This window comes from Cupressus sempervirens, chromosome 7 (genome assembly GCF_028749045.1).
Source record: "Cupressus sempervirens isolate cs-2001-9-10 chromosome 7, ASM2874904v1, whole genome shotgun sequence".
Taxonomy (NCBI): domain Eukaryota; kingdom Viridiplantae; phylum Streptophyta; class Pinopsida; order Cupressales; family Cupressaceae; genus Cupressus; species Cupressus sempervirens.
The window spans coordinates 902,842,875-902,869,845 of record NC_143124.1 but is presented as its reverse complement, the minus strand read 5'-3'; the positions used below and the strand labels follow the sequence as shown (position 1 = coordinate 902,869,845).

The 26,971-nt window shown below is 34.9% G+C and overlaps 1 protein-coding gene across 2 annotated transcripts in view; it reads left to right on the top strand.

Annotated features, from left to right (window-relative positions):
- The window catches only part of LOC149550423 (TOM1-like protein 6), an 81,545-nt gene that overhangs the window by 9,716 nt on the left and 44,858 nt on the right, over nucleotides 1-26,971 (top strand). For both annotated transcript variants that reach the window (XM_089793453.1, XM_089793454.1), the window contains exon 3: nucleotides 23,383-23,461. In XM_089793453.1, the coding sequence (XP_089649579.1) occupies nucleotides 23,383-23,461 (79 nt within the window). The remainder of the gene's footprint in view (nucleotides 1-23,382; nucleotides 23,462-26,971) is intronic.

The following is a 26,971-nucleotide window of genomic DNA, read 5'->3' as shown; positions in this document are numbered from 1 at the left end:
GTTCCTATTTTGCAAGGGGTGACAACGTGTAGCTTGCAAAACAACATTGCAGGCATAACACACAGGTTGGCTGCAAAACTGTAATGTTTACTACTTCATTTACTTCACACATAGCATATATAAGTTGCTTCTCATAGGCTTTAAGGAATTTATTGGAATATCTGGAAATCAGTCAATCAAATCCTTTACACTAGCTTGACATAATTCTCATTTGCTAATGTCTCAATAGAATATATTAATATGCTTCGATATAGCTGGATATGCTTAGTGAAGGTTAAGCAACTACATGTTGTTGATGCTTATGTTAAATCCATAGTAGCTTATAGTTTTCTCTCTGTGTTGTGATATTAAACTTCAATATTAGTTTCATGACTGTTGGTTATGTCAAAATGGTTTTAACTAATATCAACAAGATGGATGAAATATTACTTGCAGTATTATGGCATCCACTTCAACTAAACATCTATTTTAGTGCAGATTATGTTCAGGGCAAACTTTGAGTACATTCAAGTGTGATATACGTGGTAAATAATCCTACTTCATGAAATGGGAAATTCATATATTATTTTGAAGCATTTAGTAAAGAAAAATATGTGTAATCTATTCATGGTTTAAATTTTTTTGCAAATATAGTAAGCTTAGATGTCATTTATTTTAAAATTGATCAATCATCTAGGAAAGATACTAGCTGTGGAGACTAACGAGCTCCAGTTCTGTTTTAGCGGGTTCAAACAGGGCTTCTAATTTCTAAGTTTGTTAACAGTCCTGTCCCAGCCATGCTAGGAAGAATTGCAGATCTTAAATTGTATCAAGAGGCATTAACTCATATTCCCTCAGAAGCCAATCCGGGGATAACAACAAAGGAAATATTTCAAAATTGAATAATCATAAAATTGTCATATTTATGAGACATCACAATTTTCAGATCGTAACAATCTGTGATCAAGGTCAAGTCGACGGTTCCTTACGAGATCCTTTTGGCGGAGGCGGGCATGTTCCCAATCGAGGCTGTAGCAATTATCTGATTGCTAAGCTATCTAAAAAAGGTGGGAAATATGAATAATCATTGCTGGCCTAAATTGGTGGCTGAGGAGGAGCTAGAACGTAGGAAAAAAATGTGAAAGAGACAAAACAGAAAGTAATTGAACAAATGGAATATTAACCCTCAAGAGTGTCCGAACACCAATATAGAAATAAAGAAATGGGTGTTAGAGATATATAGAATTACCATGTGGAGAAATCTAATAGGTAGGAAAAAATCCTATTACATCAAAGAATTTAATCAAACATGGGAACACAGGGATAAATAATATTTAGGATTTGCGATTAGAGGAAAAGCCGAAATTTTAATTGCTTAGTCAAGGACCAACTCTTATCATTTATGATCTGAAATTGGTAGATGGAAGGTCCCTAAAGAAGGGTGGAAATAGAGAATCTGTGCTTTCTGCAACAAACGAGTGGTGGAAACAGAATGACAATTTATCAGAGAGTGTGCTGCATATGAAGATATTCGCAGCAAGATAGTCTACAAGGAATCAACATGAAGGAACTTTTTGAAGAGGCAAGATCACACAAGTCAACTAGCTTCCTAACACAGATCCACAAGAAAAGGAACAAGCTGGAGAATTACAGCGAGCTGCTTGATTGGCCTTTTGGTCCCTTAGATCGGCGGTCTCATGGACGTTATAAAACCCTTTCGTTCATTCATTCAAGGCATTGTATGCAGACAGCAATGATAATATACAGATGGTGGAAGATATTAATTTCTTTAATTGATGTTATTTCTTTATTATAGGCTATAGCAGTGTCTTCCCCCATAATTGAGAGTCCCTTAATCAACAAGGGTGATAACAACGGTTCTTATAACTAACAAACTCCAATAGGTGAAGAGGTTTGATCTAATATGAACCAAGAGATGTGATAGCAATGGGACACGAATGAGAGGAGACATGACCCTTTTGTTCCAAGAAGAAGGTATATATAACAAATGCTAGATTCCACAATAGGGCATTGACCAGCAGCAAAAGAAAACACATAACACTAGGGTTAATTGAAGAAGAGCGCAGAAAATAATTGAATAACAGCAATAGACAATCATGTATACTGAAGAGGGCTTTATTTATAATCTTTTAAGTGTGTGGTATGGAAGAGTAAATGTGCATATACAGTTATGCTATTATATATAGGAGAGAATACATATATGTTTATACATGATTTTATGCAATTGATGAGTAGTTGAATCTAAATGCTATTGTATTTTCAATATGAAAATTTTCAACAATCAATCATGTTGAGGGAAGAAAGGGAGTGCAAGTAGTAGGGGAATGGTGAAAGATTCCTTACTAGGCATGGTGCCTCATAAAGATGGTTAAAGACCACATGTGGCTAAGGAGGATGTTGTGGGTCATTTAAGGAGACTCTATTGTAGCTCCCCTACTATCTCTACATGAATGAATTGCTGAAGTAAAATAGAAGGGGTCCTCAATCATAAGAGGTGAGAGGTTGACATGATGGATGGGAATGATGTACAAACCTCACAAACACCACCTCATGAGAAAACTTAAGGACCACATTAGGCTAAAGAGGATAAGGTCCCGCTGTTGGGTCTAGGGTAGGGGATACTTGGTGCACCTCATCATATCTTCCACTACAACCCTTGTTATGGTTGCTCCCATATAATGATTGAAATTTGTTATTTAGATCAATATATATTTCATAAGCCTAAAATTTCGATGAGTGAAGATTGGATCTCGTCTTAATCATGAATGAAGATTGGATCTCTAGCTATATTTTTCTCTTGTTTTGTTCTGGATTTGTGAATTCAGGGCAAAGTTTGAGATGATCAAAGAAATGACATCATAGTAACTTTAAATTTTTTTCATGTTTTTATCATGGACACATTATCATTGTAGCTGTTCTTTGGTGGAATTTGATTTTGGATCTCCACTGTAGCAGCTGCTCCACCTCACTCCTTAGTCAAATCGGCTTGACTTTTGCCATATGAGTTTGTGCAGCCCTCTTTCACAGACATAGCTAATTTTCTCAGAATGATAGATGGAAGAGTTGCTTCTACGAAATTTTAATTAAGCTTTACGACCCAGCAACCATCGTCTTAATGATATGAACTCAAGGTATAAAATCAAGTTTATTGTGTTATGAGATGGTTGAGTTTTTTAGGGCATGTAGCAAAATATTCAGCATGAGAAGATCTTTGCCCAACACAAATGGGATTGTGTGCTAATAGGTTTAAGATCTTAGTGGTTAGAGTTTCTTGAACATAGAAACTTATTGATGCAATTGAATAAGTTTTCTCTTTGTTGCTACGTTTCAAAGAAGAGCATTTAGAAGTTGAGATAAGTTTTTTCATGGGCTGCACTGTCAAAATGTTACAGAGGTTGATGAGTTTAAATTGTAGGTAAAGGTAGACATTGAGAAAGGTGTGATTGGACCAATTATTTTGCCTCGAGGTTCTTTCATTGTAGTTGTGCAAAGGAAGAATGGACTTGGTGACTGTGTATTGATTATAGGTTATTGAACCAAATTAATAATAAAAGAATAGGTAATTGCTGCTTTGAATCAATGACTTTTTGAGTCAATTTCAACATGACAAATATTTTTACAAAGCTGGATTTGAAATCATAATATTGTCAAGTTTGAAATAAATAAAGATTTGAAATCAATGTTTATGACTATGCAAGGATTGTTTGAGTGGCTTCTTCATTCATTTGGATTGTGCAATGTGCCAAATAACATTATGAAGTTGAGGAATGAATTAGCTAGGCCACTTATTTGATATTGTGTGATTGGTTACTTGGATGATATCTTGGTTTTAGTAGAATATATGAAGAACATGTTTCTTATGTTAGGTAAGTGCTTAAAACCTAAAAGGGAACTTATTTTGTTAGATCCCTAGGCTAGCAAGATTATGCTCAATTACCATTTGTAAGCCCCTTCGTGGCATGTTCCTGATTTTTGCCCTAAAACAACAAATCCAGCATATGATGGGAATTGCACTATATTTGTAGTGTAATTTTACCAAAGTTGAAGACATTTCATTATAATAGTCAACTTATAATTCTAAGAATAATTCAAAAGATATAACCTATCTTGATTTTATTAATAGCTCCCCTTCAAATTGTCTTGTCGAAGATCAATAAATTATATCATCATCAATATTAGGAACTGTACATCATGGCATAGTCCTCATAGAAAATCATATTGTGAATTTCTTAGAAATACTTGTAAATAGCATTATAAAGGTGTGCCATCTCAATATTGTCGAGAGTATGTGAGGGGCCCCCTCATCCTTGATCAAGCCTAAGAACTATTAGAATGTTATCTCCATAATATTTAATATATTATTATTTTAATGGTCAATAATGTAAATTTTGTAAATATTAGAATGTTATTAATATTGTAGATATTCTTTCATTATCAGAGTGTTTATAATAAGTTATAACTACTATTGTTTCGTAATAGAAACATTGTCTTTGTAATCAATAAATGAGTGTCTTGCTCATGCATTAATTGAATATTTTACCAATTATCTATGTGTATGGTATCAGAGCTAAGTTTATTGTTTTTGAAAAATTTATAATTTCTTTATGAAATTATTAGTTCTTAAATTTTTTTGAAATTTTTTCTTTGCAACTCATGGGCTCTTTTGCTCATGATTAGGTTTTTTCTTTGTAGAGTTTTGTGGGTTGTTTTTCTCCTTTCATGGCTCTCTATTAATCACTCATGAGCCCAAACACTCCATTTTGGTGTTTGCATGACCAAATAATTGGTCATCCTTACCTCTATGATCATTTTCTCTTGGCTGATTTTTTTTCTTTTTAAGAGGGGTAAACGCTTTTACTTGGACCTATGAACCAGTGAGGCCACAAATGGGGGACCTCATCCCCATTAGATTTGAACCTTGATGGCAAGGATAACAACTCAACAATTTAACCATCACAAAATGCCACTGTTGGCTTTCTCTTGGCTGATTTTTGCATTTCAATGAGTTTTTGCATTTTTCGTTCGTAGTTGCTTAAAACCCTCATTGTTCCCTCTACAAATGATTCTTGTTTTTTGCTTGCAAACCTTTCTTGGTGGCTGCAAGACATAACCTTTTCGCTGCCTTTCTGAGGTTATTTTCAATTATTTTTGTTTCCTTCTACCCAGTTTCTTGTCTTGCACGATGTTTGCATTTGCTTAGGGTTTGTTTTCTCTAGGTTACCTACATGTTTTTTTTCTTTGACAAGATTCTTTGCTATTCCCATTCATCTTTCTTGGAGGCACAACCAGGTTTTTGGTCGTCGTTCTTATGAGACTGATACCTCTATCTGAGATTATTTTTACCCAATTTCTTGGCCTTCACAACCCTCTAGGGTTTTTTCAAACCCTCTCCTATTTCAAATAGATTCATTTTTTTCCCTATAGATTCTTGGTGGGTTTTCCGAGAAGATTTTTGGGCGTCTTTTAATTTTTTTGGGGTCTTCTAAATATTTTGCCTCAGGATCCATGCTTAGAAATCTCTAGTTTAGTCTCAAAATTAGTGCCTGTTTTCTGCCCCAGTCTTATTTAAAATGTGATTTCCACATGTTGCAAGTATAGTACCTCTATGTTTGTGCTGTCATTCAGTCAACCATCATTGACCTTAGTTTTCTACAATGGCATCTTTGATGAATATTCTTCTTGAAGGGAGCTAAAAAAATCAACAGCAAAAACTATAATACCTAAAAGCAACATATGGTGACAATTTTGAAATATAGATGTCCCGACAAAATTGTTTTGGGCAATACTAATTGTCCCAAGGAGGAGGGCAAGCTCATCAAACTTTCTATCATTGATGATCAGCTATTGAAGGTCCTTTCGACAAAATAGTTGTTGAAATTTGGATGCATTTCAAAGTTTTGCATGAAATCTCTGATAAGAGTTGTGCACTCTTATTGTAGAACATGCTTTTCACAATCATGAGGGATGACAGGTGTCCTTGCAGGATCATCTTAATAACATCAAGGGCATTCGAGATCAGTTGAAAGCATAGTTACATTGTCCTGGGGGATAGGGAGATGTCAGGGCAGGGGAACAAGTTTCCGAGCAGGGGGGACAGAGGGGCCTCAATTTGGGGAGGGCGGGGGGAGAGGGGGGTAATATATAGTATATACTATGTGCTAGTTATGAAAATATGTATAATATTGACAATATAAGACAAGGATGCGAAATTAAAAATTCTAATTTTCTAAAATTAAATGCTTGAACATTGAACTATAAATATTAGAATTTTAAATACTTGAATCAACAAAGCTAAATAATAATTGTCATAAATGTCAAAATTCCAAAAGTATGAGTATCTCATCGCTCATCATAAAGATGATTACATTGAGCAAGTGCAACATAATGTCAACTCAATATGATATTCAATGTTCATATATCAAAATCAAAATGCCAAGGGCCAAGGCCTAAAATGTAGTGAAGGAAGCCTCTAATCATCCCTTGGGAGGGCAGCAAGCTTGTCATCATCAGAACTATCAAACTCTCCAAAGGTAAGAGCTGCGAAAGGAACACCAACCAGTCCGACATCTGTAGTATCCTCATCATCATAAATCTATGATGACTCCTCCGGCTCTACATACCATCGTACCTGGAGGCTCTCCTTGTACACATGTGTCTCTCCTTGTACACATGTGTCTTGCAATCATTCATACGTAAGACACTATGTACAACCACTAGTGTCTCTTCTCTCTGAGTGTTAAGCTTGTATCTCTTAATAGAGTGGATAAAGCTTTATGTAGACCAGTTCCTCTTCGAAGTTGAAGAACTAGATACTTGACATAGTAATCAAATGTCTAGTGTGAGAAAAGTTGAAAAGTAAAACTCTTCAGTTCAAAAATAAAAACTTAAAATATTTCTCAAATACAAATTATTATTAAATAGGCTTTGAACTTGGGGAACTAGATACTTGAGGTAAGAAATGAATAACTAGTGTGGTACTTGTTGATTTTGGTCTATGACAAGTCCACAAAATCGGAACCTCCATACCATAGTTTTTAGGTCCGCTTCTGTGCCAACCCTATAATCCCTAAGAGTAGAAAATTTAGTCCACTCAAGGCGAACCTTCCCAGTAGTCTCAAAGTCAAACATCCTATCAATGCACTTGAAGAACCCTTCCTTCATGTAGAAAATTAAAAAATTCAAATAATTGGCAAATAGAAGATGGTAGTTATGAAAAGGCTTAAATATCAATATGTATAACAATGTAAGACATAAAGATGAATAAAACAAGTAGCATGATATGAATCACCTCATCATCTTGAATCGATGCAACTCTATCAGGCCTAAGCGTGCACCACTTTGGATTTAATGCATAAGCAACCATATGTAGTGGAGTGTTTAGGCTGTCCCATTTGTGCTAAATGATAGGCTGGATGTGGTCATGGTAGAATGTTAAACTGGAATCCCTCTCTCGCATAACTGGCCTAATCTAGCCAAGCATAGAATTAATGCACTCATACACCTCTCCAAGGCTAGGCACATCCCTGTCCTCATAGCTAATGACCTGGAAAACTGGAGTGATGATAGAGACTATGTATTTTACATCACTTCAAAGTACATCACTCTTCACTATCTTCTTTACCCTCCTCTACACCGTCTTAGACCCATCCCACCTATTCCACTTATTCCTCATAACCATGAGTTACAGTGGGTCCTGCAACTCAAGCATTCTCTCCAAAAGAATGTAGCATGATGCATATTTGGTCTCAACTGGTTTAAGTCCATCACAAAGCTCTTAAAAAGTGCATGTGAAGTGTGGTGGTTGCAGATCACACATCTCTAGCATTACTATCACTCCCTTAATCCAATCAATCTTCCCCATGTCCTTGAGTGTGGTGTTCATGGCATGCACACAACATGGAGTCCACCAAATATGTCTATACGCTGCCTCAACAAGCCTCCCTGCCGCTGTACACCCATGTGCTGTATCAGTTACCACTTGGGCTACATTTTGTGGCCCAGTCTCCTTTATAGCTGTCCGAAGGATGTCAAACTGAAAATCAACATTCTTTTGACGCCCTGTACAATCAACCACCCTAAGAAAGAATGGGCCATTTTAGCATGTAACTATGACATTGATGAGTGAACATTTCGTAATGTCCGTCCATCCATCCACAATGATGTTGCATTCCAAATCCTCCCAAACTGCCCTCATGGTCTCACTTTCCATCGTTTGACTAATCTTGGCATACTCATTAACCAAAATTGTGGTCCTAAATTTGTGCTCGCCTGCTGGCACAAATGACGGTCCTCCCTCCTTCACAAACTTTTGCAACATCTTATAATAAGGAGATCGAGCTATATGAAGTGGTACGCCATTGGAAAAACAAATCTACCAATGGATTCCTCTATCTCGTCTTTCATGCGTGCATTAAATAAATCTGCTATGGGGTTACTTTCAGTTGTCACCTTTTGTTTCCTCTTGCTTGATCCTACTTCAACCATAGCACTAGAAGTGGAAGAAGGTCCTGAGGCTGCCCCTGTAATTGATGATGCTCTCGACTAGCATCTAGGAGAAAAAATATGTGGCTGCCCGCTGTAATTGCTGCTCATGTGTCTGCTGAATGGACTGAATTTGTTGCCTAACAGATAAGGTAGTAGGCATCTCAATCCCCAAGTCACTTGGAATGTGCCGAGGCTTGCTGAATTCAATTCTATGATGCAAATTTTTACGGCAGCTCAAAAACCCACATGCTCCCACACCTTTTCCTGTCCAAAAGAGGAACTGTGCATTCAGAGTGTTGCCACCAAACCATTCTATACCACATATGTTGCCTTTTCACTTCCTTGTGCCACTACTTACTTGTGTTGGAGCATCTCTCCTTGTTGCAAACTGTCTAAGAGGTGATTTAGGATCATATTTACCTCTAGCACACTTTGTCAAAAGTGTGGAGGGGCAATCAGTAAATGGTGTACTAGGTGGCCAAGTATCTGTGGATTGAGATTCAACTTGCACATCCCTCTTGTTTCTCTCATCATTATGTTCAGCCTTAGGTACATAGTCTTAGCTACTATCACTACTAGAATGAGTTTCCAATTCCATCTCATCATCATTGCCACTTGTTTCATGATTGTGGGAGCTCATTTTGACACTGGATGTCACCAAATGAAAAACAAACAAACAATAAATACATGGTTTCATCCTACGCCTTTCTCTGAAATAACAAGATTTTAAGTCAAGATTTAAGCAACAATTATATATAATTGTAAAAACAAGAATCTACTTCAATCTAGAAATAAAATTCAAATAACTATAACAAAAAGAAATATAAAACTAAAAACAATAAAAAATCAGTTAGAAACCCTACCTTTTGCTTGAAAAATCTCTTCAACAAGGTGAATAGTCTTCTTCCTCTTCTTCTTGCTCCTTGTCACTCCTCTTTGTCTTGCAATCACTCTTTTCACCCTCACAAGCACCCTTTTCTCAATTCTTCACTCTTCTTCTTGTTGCCGTTGCAGACATTAACAAGCCCAAAATGAATGCAAATGAAGTCACGTAGTGAATGAAAGCAATATAACACATTTTATGGGCCTCTCATGGCTTAGGGTTAAAAAGCGACCCCTAGGAATCAATACAAATATTTTAATTTTCAACAATTAAATGTTTTTCTTTTTGGTTGAGACAAGGGATGTTTGACCGTCCCTTGGAGGGGTCGAGGGACGCATCTCCACCCCCTGTCCCCTCAGGAGATGTTGGGACGTCTCTCTGTCTCACCATGGATGATGACCACTTAGTGGCCCTGCTGGAGATGTCGAAATGACGTCCCGCCATACCTAGTGCATCCCCATCTATGAGATGTGGGGCATTTTGTGGGGAGATGCGTCCTCGGGTTACTCTAGTTGGAAGCTATTAGATGCAAAATGGAAGAAGACATGGTAGTGATCACCTTGAAGAGTCTACCATCTTCCTGTGAGCACTTTGTTGAAACTCTCAACATTGCTTCCACTCATTTTGAAGTAGTGTTTTCCAATCTCTGTATAATCCTTCTACAACAAGATCTCTGGAAACAATAATTCGGAAATGGTACCAACTTATCTTCAAACACAAGCTTTTTCAGCGAACTCCATTTATAAGGATACATGCAACTACTAGTTCTCTTAGTCTTCTTAGTAGAATCCCTTTGCAGTAAATTGAGTTGCTCAAGCCAAGAAATCTAGTTTACAGCTTGAAGCACATGTTGCAAAACATATTGAGCAAGGCGAGTCTGGCTTTTATGCCTTCATGGTTAAAAGACCTATAGATCATGTAAAAGTCTCTGCTTGGTATATTGATTTAGGTACCTCTTGCCACTTCATTCATTGTTGGGATCAATTCACAAATTTTGAGCTATTCTTAGAATTTAGTCATTGTCGAAGGAGGGGAGTACATTGTTGAAGGAAAAGACAATATACAAATTTAGTTTGGAGGAAAGAAACTGATTTTCCTTGATGTCACTGTGTTTTAGGAATGGAATTCAACCTTCTCTTAGTCAAATTCTAAGAAATCCCCCTTAACTAGGGGTGACTGTCAATTCACATTGGTGCAGTATCATTGATCAAGAGACTCAGTCTACTGTTGCCATTGTTGTTGAGGACCATAGTCTTTTTAGACTAGTTGATCTAGTGATTCTCAGGAGCTTGCTATGGCAGCCCAATACTCCTCCACTAGTGCTCTCTGACATCAATAGTATGGGCACTTAGATGTGGGTGTATTTCGTAAAAAAATAGCTATGCTCCACGGAGTTTCTGGGATGGGAACGTTTTAGGGGTCAGGGACGTGTTTCCGATACGAGGATGGGTCAAAGCCAAAATTTAGGGGACGGGATCTTAGGGGATGACGATATAGAGAGACAAAATTCAAGTATGCATATCATAACATTGATAAACCATTCACCATAGACATTTTAGAAGATCAATACATGAAAAATTATCAAATGACAAATACTAAGTAGCTCCATTATAACATATCACATACATATGTAGTAAAATCAAAATGCTTAAAGTCTCCAAGTATTATGCATGAAATCAGAATGGAATAAAGAGAAATGCAACTAAAATAGTTAGTAAATAGAAATACTAAATGCAATCTCTCCTCACTGCTGCTACTACTGTTGCTCTGTATTTTTTTCCCCTCTTAGCAAGTTCATCTTATCTTAAAATGAATAGAAGAGTTAGTGTTTTAGTGTTTTAATGGACAAATATGGTTTGCACATTTTTATTATGTCTTTAAGACAACTACAGATGCGCACAAAAACCAAAATTTATGGTTTTGCCTTTACCCGATTAGCTGGAAAAAAGGGGACTGCTAGGGAACGACAAAGCCGTCCCCAGTACTGTCGGCCTTCCCCAAGTTTCTTGCCCAAATTTTTTTGGCGTTTCGGGGACGTTTCCAAATTTGGCAAAAAGGGGACAACTTTGGGGACGGCAAAAATCTGTCCCCATGTCCTCGTTTCGTTCCTGGGACGGGTATGAGCCAAAAAGCATAGGGGATGCGTCCCTGTGGAACATAAAAAAATAGAGGTGTTTGTTTTATTTCAGAAGGTCAAAGCACTTGTACAAAAAGAGTCTAACCAACAAATTGTTATTGTTAGAATTGACAATGGGGGAAATATGGTCCTCAGTAAAACATGGCATAAAGCTCCAATTAACAACACCTTACACCCCTTGTGCCCAAGCATAGAAACCACATGATCATTGAAATGGCTTGGTCTATGCTTGAACATAAGAGTGTTCCAAAGAAATTTTTTGGGCTGAAGCAGTCCAGACTCGAGTGTATCTTCTCGACCACTCTATAAATGAGCGTCTTCCTTATTCATTAATTTATTGAATATTTTACCTATTGTTAAGTTTTTGCAAATTCTGCTATGAATAAGATTGAGATAATACCTTTAAAGTGTTGGCTGAAGATGATCTTCTATAATTCAAACTTGTATGAAGTGTTACCAATAATATAAATACTATTCTAGAAAATGTTTTATCTCTGCAATAATTCAGATAGGGCAGAATTGCTAAAGGAGAAGACCGTATATTATTCGTGTGTCCTTTATCCACAAACATACCCTATATAAATATTAGGAACATGTCCCTATCTAGGTCGGCCCTGAATTGTTTCTTCTTATTGGCATCCAAGGAGGAATAGAATTTGTTAGTAATTAACTAAGATTAGTCAAGTTTATTCTCAAATAACATTACCCCAAAGGAGACACCAATCATACCTAAAGAAGGGACAATTATATATAGGCCTTTAGTAAGGCATTCTATGCATATTTAGATCTGTACGATCTATACAATCAGATCAGTATGAGATCAAAGTTACAGAATTAACACTTCCTCTTAACTTGATAAGCATATTGAGAGATAACATATCTAGCATCATCAATTAAGATGAATAAGCATAGATTGATACTCTATATCTATTTGAATCTTCTAAGCATGTGGTATCATCGAACACATGATACTATGTCATATTACTATACCTGTGATATGACTTATCACTTATACTAGTGATAAAAGTATTGCAAAGAATACAATATATAGGATAGAATCTGGAGAATGATTAAATTCTTCATTTATCCAAGTTGTGACTCATAAGTAGTGGTAGCCCCATATCACAACATGATCCTGAGTTAAGATCTACCAAAACACAGGATAAAATCTGGAGAATGATTAAATTTTTCATTTATCCAAGTTGTGACTCATAGACATAGAAATGTCTACATCACAATATGATCCTAAACTCATCTAGATCTGATAATAGTTCTCTACTGTTCAACACATTATCTAAAAGATCATCATCTCTAATAATGTCTTTTATACAAGTGTTCATTATCTTAGAGATTGTCACCTCTTAAATAATGAATACAAATGGTGAAGCCCATAACAGTCAATAGCCTGACAATAATAATTTTAATTCAAAATTATTAATAATTAAAGAATACAAATGTATTACAATTCAACCATGCCAAGTCTTTTCTTAAAGTGATCTATCTTCACTTGAGAGAGAGGTTTGGTAAGAATATTTGCTGTCTGATCTATAGTGCAAATGTATTTTAATTTTACAATATTCCTATCTACCATATCTCTTATATAATGGTAAGGAATTTCAATATGCTTGGACTTGTCATGAAAAATTGGATTCACAGAAAGCTTGATGGAACTCTGATTATCACAATGAATAATAGTAGGATTCATGGGTTGACCAAATAATCCCACAAGTAACTTTTTGAGCCAAACTGCTTCCCGAGAGGCCATTGCTGTGGCAATGTATTCAGCTTTTGTGGAACTCTGTATTACTGATGCCTGCTTTTTGCATATCCAAGATATCATTGTTGAGCTTGAACTAAAACAACATCGTGAAGTGCTTTTCCTATCAATAACGCTTCCAACCCAATCTGAGTCTGTGTACCCATGTAAGTCCAAGTCAACTTTTTCATACTTGAGCCCAAGACTAAGAGTGCCTTGTAAGTATCTCATGATGTGTTTGACTGCAACTAGGTGAATCTCCTTTGGTTCACACATAAACCAACTTAAGGCATTAACATCATAGCAAATATCAGGTCTTGTATTTACCAAGTACATAAGAGACCCAATCATCTGTCTGTAAAGATTAGAATCTATGGAGGGTGATTCTGTAGCTGCTTCCTTAAGTTTGTGTAGACTAGTCTCCATTGGAGAAGACATAGGTCTGCAGTTCCACATTCCAAATCTCTTCAAGATGTCTAATGTATACTTTCCTTGATTAAGTATGATGCTATCAGAATTTTGCCATACTTCGAGTCCTAAGAAGTAAAGGAGTCCTAAATCTTTCATTTCAAATTCTTTGATTAGATCTTTCTTGCATTGATCTATAAGATGATCATCACCTGTTATTAGCAAATCATCAACATATAGTATCAAAATTATCATATCATCTTTATCCTTCTTATAATAGAGATGTGGATCAACTTCATTCTTGGAGAATCCTAAACTGGAGAGATACTTAATCAATTCTTTTATACCATGCCCTTGGAGCCTGTTTAAGCCCATAGAGAGCTTTCTTGAGCTTGCAAACAAAGACTTTAGGATTATGAGTTTTAAATCCTTCAGGTTGTTCCAAATATACCTCTTCTGTAATTTTTTCATTCAAAAATGCTATTTTTACATCCATCTAATGTACTTTCCATCCCTTCGATGTTGCAATAGCTAGGATTGCTCTTGCAGAGGTGTATTTGGCAACAGGAGCAAAGGTTTCTTCATAATCAATCCTCTCTTTCTGAGAGAATCCCATGGCTATGAATCTGGCTTTATATTTTTCAATGCTACCATCAGCAACATGCTTGATTTTAAATATCCACTTATAAGAAACAACAAATTTTCTTTTAGGTCTTGGAACAATTCCCCAAACATCATTCTTAATAATGGATTGATATTCTTTGGTCATAGCATCTTTCCAAGCTGTATGTTTAATAGCATCTAAAACATTGGTTGGTTTTGATTTAGATAAATCACTCATGTTTGCTGCATAACATGAAAATTTTTTGGGGGTCTTTTGCTTTCTCTAAGGTTCCACATGGTGCAACGAAGTCTTGTGCTTCCTCTACAGTGTTAACAGCCCAAAGTGGTCTTTTTTTAGGATTTTGAGTTTCCTCAAGATTAAGATTTTGAATTTCATCTTCAATTTCTTCAATTTTCTCCCTTTGAGACTCAAATTCATGATTTTCTTCAGAACTAGGTAAATGTGTGGGATCTTCAGAACTTATGGCTCTTTTGAATGCTAAATCTTTTTCAAATATTACATCCCTACTAAGTTCAATGTTTTTCTAACCAGGTATGAAAATTTTATATGCTTTAGATGTTTCACTCTACTCGACAAAACTACCTTTCTTCCCGGGGCGTTCTAACTTAGTTCTCTTTTCTTTTGGGACATGTATATATACTGGGCACCCAAATATCCTAAGATGGCTTATATGGTTTAACCTTAGTAAAGACTTCTTCAGGAGTTTTAACTCTAAGGTGGGAGTGAGGACTTGTGTTCTAAATATAGACAGCAGTACAAGAGGCTTCTGCCCAAATATAATATTCTAAATTTTGACCAAATATCATAGCTCTTGCTGCTTCTATAATTGTTCTATTCTTCCTTTCTGCTACCCCATTTTGCTGTGGGTTATAAGGAACAATATACTCCCCCTTAATTTCTGCTTCTTTACAAAACTCTTTAAACAAATCTGAAGTATATTCCCCTCCATTATCTGTCCTAAGAGGTTTAATTTTGTGTCCTGATAAGTTTTCAGTTCAGGTTTTGAATTCTTTAAATCTCTTAAGGATTTTTTCTAATTCTTTAGATTTTAAGAAGTAGATCCAAGTTTTCCTAGAGAAGTCAACTATAAAAGTATATAGTACCAGAATCCTTCAAGAGAAGGAACAAACATAGGTTCACATAAATCTGAGTGGGCTAATTCCAAAACCTTCTTAGTTTTTCTAGAGCTATCATGAAATGGACTTTTGGTGTTCTTACCAAGAGCACATCCTTTGCATATGCTTGAATGATCTTTATTTAACTTAGGTAAACTAGTTACCATCTTCTCCATAGTCGATAAGGCTTTGAAATTTAGATGTCCTAACCTTTTGTGCCATAATTCGTTTATATCAGTAGCTTCGTGAATTAAGGCTTGAATAGGTTGACTAGGTTCTGTATTTAATTCATACAAGAATCCCTTTCTTTAACCAATCAACTTTGATTTCTTGAATGAAAAGTTCTTAGACCAGGTCATTACTTCACCGTCCATGAATGCAACTTTATGTCCATCATCTTCAAGTGCTGTTACAGAAATTAAATTCCTCTTTATTCTTGGTACATAGAGTACTCTTCTGAGATGTAGAGAAATACCTGACTGTAGTTTCAAGGTGCAATTCCCAATTCCTTTGACCGAATGAGGGGAATTATCATTGATGGTAACTTCGTCATCAACTTCTTCTAATATTGAATCTAGTACTTCTTTATATCCTGTAACGTGTCGAGATGATCCACTATCAATTACCCATGCTTTGCTTGATACTTCATTTGATAGTGTAGAATACAATACACGATACTCAGGGTCATAGTTTTCTTCTTTCCTGGTAACGTTTGCACAATTTACTTGCTGCTTTGTATTCTTAGGGCAATTAGATCTATAGTGGCCAAATTTTTCACATTTGAAGAATTTTATTTTGGATAAATCTTTCTTAGGTTTGTCATTTCATTGATTTCCCTTCTTGAAATGCTTCTTCTTACCTTTATAGGAATTTGTGTTGAGAACATGAAGTTCTTCATCTTCAATTTTCAATTTTCCTCCTTTCTTAGATTCTTCCTGCATGCAATCTCCTTTAAGTCTATTAAAGTCTGGAAGATTGTCTCTAGCACTTACTCCTTGTGAGACTGTTTCCCATAAATCTAGTAACCTATCTATAGCCATAAGTGTTAGTTCCTTGTCTTCAATTATGGTCCCTATACTTGCAAGTTCGTCTCTTAGACTAGCCACCTTTAGGAAGTACGAGTTCATAGATTCTCCCTTCTTTATCTGTATATGATTTAGTTGCCTTTTTAGTGCAAGGGTTCTAGTCACATTTTTTAACCTCATGCATTTAATAATGCATTCACCATATGAAATGCTGTCTGATGTTGCATGAGCATAGGTACTATATCATTTTTGACTCCATCTAATATGATTTGCATGGCTTTCTTGTTTCTTTTACTCTAGATAGTTTTATAAGGATCAACATTAGGTTGCTTGGATTCTTTATCAACAAATTGTTTTACATCATTGTTTTCAAGAATCATCATAATTCTGAACTTCCAAGCAACGGAGTGTTCCTTTCCATAAAACCTATCTTCGGGTCTGATTGTGCTAGCCATTGAATGTAGAAGGATGTTGCTAGATATTTAACTCTGATTGTCCATTCACAGAGCCTAGGTTCGACTACCAAAGCTCTGATACCATGTAAAGTTTCTGCAAATTCTGCTATAAATCAGACTGAGATAATACCTTTATAGTGCTTGCTGAAGATGATCCTCTATAATTCAAACTTGTATGAAGTGTTACCAATAGTATAAACACTATTCTGAAAAATGTTTTATCTCTGCAATAATTCGGATAGGGCAGAATTGCTAAAGGAGCAGACCGTATAACAATATTCGTGTGTCCTTTATCCACAAACATACCCTATATAAATATTACAACCAAAGGGCATGTCTGTAGAAGGGACACATGTCCCTATCTAGGTTGGCCCTGAATTGTTTCTTCTAATCGGCGTCCAAGGAGGAATAGAATTTGTTAGTGATTAACTAAGATTAGTCAAGTTTATTCTCAAATAACATTACCCCAAAGGAGATGCCAATCATACCTAAAGAAGGGACAATTATATATAGGCCTTTAGTAAGGCATTCCATGCATATTTAGATCTGTACGATCTGTACAATCAGATCAGTATGAGATCAAAGTTAAAGAATTAACTCCTGTTACCTATTGAATAAGAACATTGAGGACAAGCCATCTATTCCACCTCTTGGCCCATGAGCATGGAAGGCTGGTCGTCCATTCCATTGAGTGGCATACTCGATAAGAGTATAAGAGGGGTGTCATCCTTTCATTTCTTGTGGACATGGAAGGGGAGCCATCCTTCCTATTTGTAAGACACTTTCGTAAATTTAAAACTTAAGGAGTCTTCTAGAGTATCACTAATTGGTTGATTTCTCTTTGTCGTCATTTCTTGAAGGATTGATGAGTGGATGCTTAAAGACACTTAAATGTTATGATCCCTGAATAGTTGATGTTTGAATGATGGTAGTTCAGATAATGGATGTTTGAATGTTATTTTGTTTGGTCGATTCTTTTCCCAATTGATGATTAAATTTCTTTGATTTGATGAATTGATATATTGCTGAATGATAGTTGAATGATTTCCTTTGATTTGGTGATTTGATATATTGGTGTAAGATAATTGAATGAATGTTGGATTCATAGAGTGATGGTTGATAAGTGATCATTGAATGCTTGAAATGATTTCTGTTAATGGTGAAAGTTTCCACCTTTCATAAGAATTGAGTCATCACCTTCCATTGTTGCCTTTTGAGGATATAAATCATTTTCCAAATTGATCTCTCTGCCATGTCATCTTGAATTGAAACCATCTTCCCCTTATAACTTCAACGAGAGGGAGAATTCTTATCTCTTCATTACCCTTTTGAAGATTTGCAACCTTTCACAATCACCTGTTTTTGAAATAGTTCAACCTTTAATAATTTCTGCCCTTTGAAATAGCGACTACTTTATTTTCTCCTTGTTCCTTTCTCTTAATCCTTCCTTGATTCATATGCTTCATTGTTTTTCTCCCTTCCTTATATATCTCCTCCCAATTGAATCATATCCCTTTTATATCTTTTCTTGATGGAGTCACAACCTTTCTTTTTATGCCTTTTGACCTTTCAATGAAATTACTTAAATCTTAATTATATTCTTTTTATTTTATTTTATTTAAATTTAATTATATTCTTTTTTAATTATTTAATCCCATTTATTACTGGAAGGTTTAGAATACAATTTTACTCAAAATGGCAATTTTTTGTCAGAATCCAGTCAGTATCCACCCATTGGATCAAAAGATGTACCCTTTACTATGATCTCTTGGGCTTAGAGTGAAGTGTTTAAAATCTTTACAAGTTTTAAACAGTATTTAAAAAAGTCTGAAACTAATGTGCAGTTTTTAACGAAAAATATTCAAGCCCTTTTGCACAGAAATTTTGACATATTTTCAGGCTGAATCTGTGAAGACTTCGTGAAAAAATGAAGCTGTGGATGTTCTTGTAAAAAAAAGCTTTCTATCAAAAATAACAGCTTTAATCTGATATTGGATGAAAATGACACATCTCTTTTTTCGAAGATGTGTCTGCTGGAATTTAGTGACACATCTCTTTTTTAACATGAAATGCAAGCAACTGTTTGATGCAAAGGTTTTCGGTAAGATGGAACGAAACCAAATTCTTACAGCGTGAGGGAGATTTTTTATCTCTTCATCATATCTGCTCTATGCAAGATTCACAACCTTTTACAATTACCTTCCTTTGAAAGAGTTCAACCTTTCATACTTTTCGCCCTTTGAAATAGTCACTTCCTTATTTTTGTACCCTTCTTTTCTTAATCCTTCATTCATATGCTCCATTGTTTTTTTCATCCATTCTTATATATCTCTTTCCATCAAAGGATCTCCCTTTTATATCTTATTCCTAACGGTGTTAAAATCTTTCATTTTGGCCTTTGGACCATTCATTTAACTTAATTAAATTAAATTATATTCTATTATATTTATTATTTTTATTATTGAATCGTATTTCAAAAGGGGGACATCACATTTTACTATAAGGTTTAGAATACAATTTTACTAAAAATAGCAATTTTTTGTCAGAATCCATCAATCAGGTCAAAAGATATACACCTGTATTAGTGTGATCCTCTGCGCTTAGAGTGAAGTTTTTAAATTTTTTACAAGTTTTAAAGCTATATTTAAAACTCTCTAAAACTAATATGTTGCCCTATAATCTTAAAATATAAAGTTGTAAATGCTTCAATAAAATTTTAACTGTTTATGCTTTCATTTTGCATAAGGAACTACTGTGCTGTTTGGATTTTTTTAGACATAAACATTAGATCCTTTTACACAGAATTTTGACATATTTTCAGGCCGAACCTGAAGACATTGTGGAAAAAAGTTGTGGATCTCTTTTTTTAAATCTTTTCAGCAAAAATAATGTCCTCAATCTGATAATGGATGAAAATGATGCATTTTTTAAATATGTATTTGGTGGAATTTAGTGATGAACCTTTCTCTGTCATTTTGTGAAAAGGATTGTCCTACAGCGTATCCTAATCATTTCTATGCATAGCTAATACTATTGGGGTTTTAACATTGGTAAATCAACAATGAACTTGGCAAGTTGACTTTCTGAAGCGGTTATGGAATAAAATGCCACCACTTGGATCAGTTGGATTTTTGGTCTATGTGTAAATTTGCACCTAAATCTTTAATAAAATTGTGCAAGCATCTAATTTCCCCTTCCTAGGTGATAGGCATATGGCAATGCCTACTTTTTAAAAGGGATCCTTATTTTCTAGGGAATCTTTGAGAGTTGGTTTTGAGGTGTCTATAGACAATTCCAAATGATTTGTGACCATCTTCTAAATTTTAGGGAGGGGTTCTGTTTTTTAAGCAGTACTAGTAGTTGATTGACACAATGACATGATTGCTATCATGTTGGTTGCTGGTCTGAGTTATGACAGCGAGACAAGGTGGTTACTTGTGTGGATTTCATAGCTCAAGGGGGTTCATTCCAATGTTACTTGGATGTTATGCATACACAGATGGTTACTATATGGTGATGATATGATCTACTTTACATTTCATACAATAGTGACTATACTTTAATGTGGGATCCAGGAAGTGGCTTCAATGTTGCATTGGCACTTAAAAACCCCGGTGAGTTGTTTCAGGTATTGAGGATTTATGACAAGAGTGGGGTTACAGTGGCAATAAATTTTTTATACACATTTTGTATGAGACCGTGGTGGTATAATGATGCATTGCTTGGGGGCAAGCAATCTCCAGGAAGGGGACTGCAATGTCCCCTTCCTAGGTGACAGGCATATAAGCAGAGGTTGACCCATTTTCGAGTTTCTGTAGGTCAACAATATGGATAGGTACTCATTCTAAGGGTTGTAGAGCTGTGCTATGACAACTCATACTTTTAAAAAGATATCCCTATTTTCTAGGGAATGACTGAGTTGGTTTCAAGTTATCTACAGACCATTTCATATGCTTTGAGACAATCTCCTCAATTTTATGCAGGGGTACTAATTTTTATGGTGGACTGACTGTAAGGAAACTTGGCAATAAAGAATATAACCGTTTCCACATAACCCATAATAGATCTGAAATAATCATGGAATTAAAATCCACATGCAAGAGAATAGACAACATACCCACAAAATTGTGACACAAGATATACCCTGGGAAACCCTCATTGAGAGAAAAAATCCAGCCTCCAAAAGCATCCATCACCATATATTATTCCGCAAAATTACCATTGCAATACAACCATGGAAGCCTTCATGGCCATAGCCACAACCGAGCAAACTATGTGAACAAGCATGAATCCACACATCCCATGCCATGCTTCCAACCTTCACAAATGCTCCCTTGGCTAACCTGTCAAGCTTTGTCCCGCTCGACTCTTGCCTTTCTCACTCTTTCTCTCTCTACAACAACTACCCTTGTGGCTGCTTATATAGTAGCAAATCCCACAAAACCACTAAGTGGTATTACATAAACCATGTGCTACCTAACCCACTGACCCCACATTGGGCATTTAATTCTTTTCCCCAATATTAAATAATTACATAAAATATTATCACAATGTTACAATACAACTCATCAAGAATTTTCCATAGGAATCTTTACATGTTGCATGTCCATCTAGGCACAACATTACATAATAAAATAAAATAATAAAATATAACAATATTATGCAATGTGTGCAACACCCATTATCTCAACACTGACAATTGATTAATTGACCATCCAAAGGACCATAGAGTAGTGTAGGATCGCTTTTGAGTAGTTTCAGCTGATTTGAAAGTCTCCTAATTTTTAGGACGGGTCCCTAAATTTTAGGGGGAACTGCCAGTTGTCGAACAGTGCTCAGGCATCATTAGTGATCAGGGTGCTTTAGACAAATCCTAGTTTTGAATCCATATTAGCGTTCTATGAGTAAATTGGGAAACATTTTATTAATTTTCTGAGTTAGATTTAATAAATAATATTAAAGTGATTTTAGAAAGTCACTTCACGTTATAATAAAATATAGTAAAGCCTTGGTTCATTTCCCTGGGCGATTAAGTTGATAATTGTTATTTTAAAAGTGGGTCACTTCTATAATGAGAAATAAGCCCTTCGGGTCAAATTCGTAGGAAGAATTTTTTTATTTTATTAAAATTCATTAATAAAGTTGTGAAACCATAGATAATGGAAAGAAAGATTGTGTTCACTTGCATTCATTCAAGTTATTATTTTTCATGAGCATTTTGGAAATTAGAGAACTGAAGCAGTTGTAGCAGCAAACCAGATTTTTTGAGGACGGAAACCGCTGTAAGAGTAAACTGGACAATATCCCAGTTTACAGTTGAGGAGGACCTATCTAGGGTATTTTTGAGCATTATTGGAGCACTATCAGAAGTGTAATTGCAGATCAGAGGGGGAAAAACAATTATTGTTTTTTTTCAATTGCAGACTTGAGAATCAGCCAGCATTTTGGGTTGTATGTTCATTACCCAACTCAGCCGCACTGTCCCAGGCAAGGCTGATATCTTAACACATAGTAATAACTTTGTTTGAAGTTGGATTTAGGGCTGAGATGGAGATCCAATACAAATTCGATTTTAAATATTAATTTGGCCTTTCAACTAGCCTTAAAGTCTCAGTATCATTGTCCAACATGTCCAGCTGGGCTTAGGTTTGGAAGAGCAACGGCTTCCTCATATTACAGTTATTTTTGGGTATCTATCAGCAAAGAGATCTTCACAGAGGCGTCTGACACAGCAAATAGAACTTCATAAAGGTATTCTGGATTGCACATTGCCAGCTGACTTTGGCCGTACAGCCCTGGTACAGATTTGATACTATTTATTTAGCAAATAACAATCAGTAGTAGATTATTGGTGTGAATTTACTTGCAGTAATTTATTTTCAGTTGTATATCATTTCTTGCATGATACATATTTTCAGAAAATCACAAAACAAGAAAAACCCAAAAAATTTATATATTGCAAAAATTAAGAAAATATACCTCCATCGTACACTGGTCAAAGACTAGAAGGTTAAAAAAAATGTAAGGTTTTTACCCCAAGATCCAGTTGGGGATTTTTCAAAGCCTTATGATTTATTATCACTTAAATAGACACTTTCAGTAAGAGTATCCTTAAAAAGGAGTTCCAAACTTCTTGAAGTTCCTTGCATGAGCTTAGTTAGCAAGTTAGTGCACTTACCCATATGTCTGAACAGGTTCTAAATTTAGCTTAATCATCTTTTTCTCATTTTGCAGTTTTTTTTTTTTTTTTGCTGTTTTTTCATGTGAAAAGAAAATAACTAGAAATTGTTTTTTCTGGCTCAGCAATTTGATGTTCATCCCAGATCATATTTCAGTATAGTTTGTACAAGTGCTTAAGTATCTCTAAGATCAATTTCAGTTGTCTTTTTGATTGCATAAAATGAAAACGTTCAACCAGCTTTACATTACATAATCAGTATTAGAATTACCGGGAGTTATATATTAAACTAATAACAATAATTTATATGGAACAGGCAAGCCAAAGATGTAATCAAAGCTGTTAAGAAACGTATTGGACACAAGAGTCCAAGGGTTCAACTACTTGCTTTGACGGTAAGACTTAAATTGCAAGTATAATAAATTAAAGCCATTATAGGCTTTTTATAGGGAATGCACTTCTATCTATGGTTGACAATAAAATACATGCTGCTCCTGATAAAATAGATTTCATGTCACAGTTTGATTTATAAAATTAATTATCTTACGGTTGATGTCAAACGCCCTAACAGTAGTCTTGCTCAGTCTACATGATAATCTTTTTGCATATATTTATGTCGATTATTTTCAAGTTAATATTTATCTTTGTCACTTTTTAAGCTTCTTTGAGTCTGTTCTTAATTGCTTCCAGATTATATTGTGTTGAAATTTTTACCATCAACGTTTCAAATCACACTACGTGATTCATCATCAGGATGAGAGAGCAAGAGTTGCAAAAAAACAAAGTGAGTTGCAGATTGGGACTGACTCCAAAGATATAAGGGACTACATGGAAAGAGAAAGCACACAAACTGAGGGAGGGAACTCTAAAGAGCTTTTAAAAAAGGAAGAAAATAAATAAAAGGATAAACTGAAAAGACAGTATGAAAATTATAAAACTAAAAGCAAAAATAAAACAATAAATAAAGACAAAAGAAGACCGTGTAAACCACACAAACACGGAGCCCAAGATGCAATGTGTGTGTATATATATTTATACACATGCGTGCATCTATATATATCTAAACATAGGTATATATCTAATGTACCTATGTGTGTATATATAGATGCATATACAAAAATGCTTGGCTATATTAAAAATGTATAAACACCTATATATATATATATATATAGTTATATCTGAACAAATATGCCTACACACATAAATATATAAATATAAATATATAGCAAATTAAAAATATTTATGTTTATGATTCAATTACTGTTTTACAGTGTATGATTGTTTGATGTTTCTTTCAATACATGTTTTTGGGACGTCTTTAACATCATAAGTTTAATTTTAAATCTTATAGTTCTAAATTTTGAAGCTAGCTAAAAATGTGACAAACATTGTGGTATAATTGTGGGCACCTACGGATGTTACAATAAACTGACTGTAAGAATTTTCATACCACGACACACTAGTGAATGGTTGCATCCAAGGCTGACATATTGTAATGTTACTGTTGAGATTTTGGCATGTGGTAGCTGCAATATTCTCTTGTTTGATAAGCTTTATGGATAAATTAACAATGGGTTTTAATGTGAAAGAGATAAGTTTTATGTTCACTGAAATATCCCCAGTGGATATTTTCTCGATTTTATCTTAAGATAATTCTCAGAACATAAACATATGAAGATGCATTATAAAGCAACAATATAAAACCATAGATTCTCATAAAATACCTTGGAATATGTTATTGCATTATACATCAGCAATACAATAACCAGCATTCAAAAAGTTCAATCTTAAACACAGTTTTATAGTCAGATTAGATACTAAGATTAGAACTTGTAAGCACACGCGAGACACCTGATGTGACGACTCCACGGACAATGGGTTTGCGTCCATTGTCTACCGGCACGAGGGTTTATGTCCTCGTGCTGGATGAAAGCTGAAGCTTTCAGAATAACTCTCACAAGAGAGAAACTAAAATTTGAATCATAAACCAAGCATAATCCAAATGAATGAGTTTCTCTCCTTTTAATCCTCAAAGTTGTGACTCTTCGACTCCCTTCTTGTCTTCATGTCTTATCCCTCTTTGTCACTTTTAGCCCACTTTATAATATTAAATTGACCTTTTATAATTTTAATTCATGCTCTCATAGTCAATTTTATCATAGTCAATTTTAATATTATATGAATATGTCTTTAAATTTCCTAATGTCCCAAAAAGGGGACAATACATTCACGTTGAGGAAATTGTTAGATAGAAAATTAAGGAACATGGGATATTATTCTGTTTGGGGATATTACAGGGCCAGATCTTTAATGCTACAATTATATTTTATGAACTGTGGCTGGGAAAACACTAAGGAGCATGGATGGAAAATTTGCTGTGAACAAGGACATTCTTAAAGCAACAAAGATTCTAAATCTACTTGAAATCCATGGGAAAAAAGCTACATCAACATTTGGCAACAATTAAATTTCAACAGTGATGACAACCCATGTATGTCCACAAACTACCAAAGAGGCCCAATGATATTTCAAATTACATCTACTTATGACAGATCAGTACTAGCAGAAAATGAACCTTAGGATTTCAAAAATATATCTTTAACAATAAAACACTAAATGAAGGAAAATGTAACTACAGGATTAAAGTTTAACCACAAAGTAGGTTAACCTAAACTATATGACCCAAGTACAACTGCAAGTATAGAGTTTAACGAGGGAATACTGCCTGAGGAGGCAATTCATAGTGAAAGAAAAGAAGACGTTTTTAGCATTTACTTATAAGCAGCCTTATAGCAATAGCATTCACTTGAGTTGGGAAAATGCCTCCTTAAAGTAATGTACAATTTCGAACCTTGTGAATAATTGTGGATCTATACAAATTTCAAACAAAATGTATGGTTTTCCAGGTCTGCGTATATTGTTATAATTCCCATGTCTTCCTTCTTAAGGTTTCTTCTTTCCACTTATCAGAGTCTTGGACTTCTTGGTCTAAGAATATTGTTAGTTCTTTTGGCATTTGTTTTCCTTTTCTTTTAAAGCTTTTGACTTGACACTGCTAACCATGCTTTTGGCTCTGCTCGTTGAATTGTGGTATGTCATGTTAAATTTCAGAGTTCTTATCTTTCTATATCAAAATCTTCTCCTTCAGAGGACTCAATCGTCCTTAATATATGTGGGTAGTGCCCCGTCACCAAGGGACACCATCTTTTCATAATAACATGTAATTATTATATAATTAAAATTAATTATATAATTCTATAATAAAATCTTTATATTATTATATAACATTATATAACTATTATTGATATAATAATCATATTTTCAATTTAATATAATATATAATTTAATTATTGTCAATACAAATTATATTATCACAACCTTTATGTCGGCTTCAAGGAATCCGACCATAACTACAAGAACATCAACACTCCTCTTAGCTAGGGAGGAATCCTTCTTGATAACTTCTAGTTTGTCTTCCTCAAGTTATCTTAAATGATTTACTTATGATAATGATATATAAGTATATATTGAAATAAGTCAGAATAAAATTAATTAATTAATATCTCAAATAATACTTTGTATTTCTTGAGACATCTTAGTTAGGGAGGCTTCCATATTAAATCTCAATGAATTTTGGATATCTTCATTTGACATATTGTAATAACCCCCACCTGGTTATGGCTAAAACATACATCAATCTCTTTAACAATTCAAAGGTTTAACATTTTGGCAAACACCAGGCAAGCAAGCTCGGATACTTTTGTAATAACCCTTGATACTGTCTCAGCTGGAAATATTGATGAGCAAAGATAATGTTGTTTGTGTCTTTTGTGTTTTCAAGTTATTTTCGATTGAATATCATATATACATATAAAGAGCTAATGACAGAGCTGAATATTAAACAA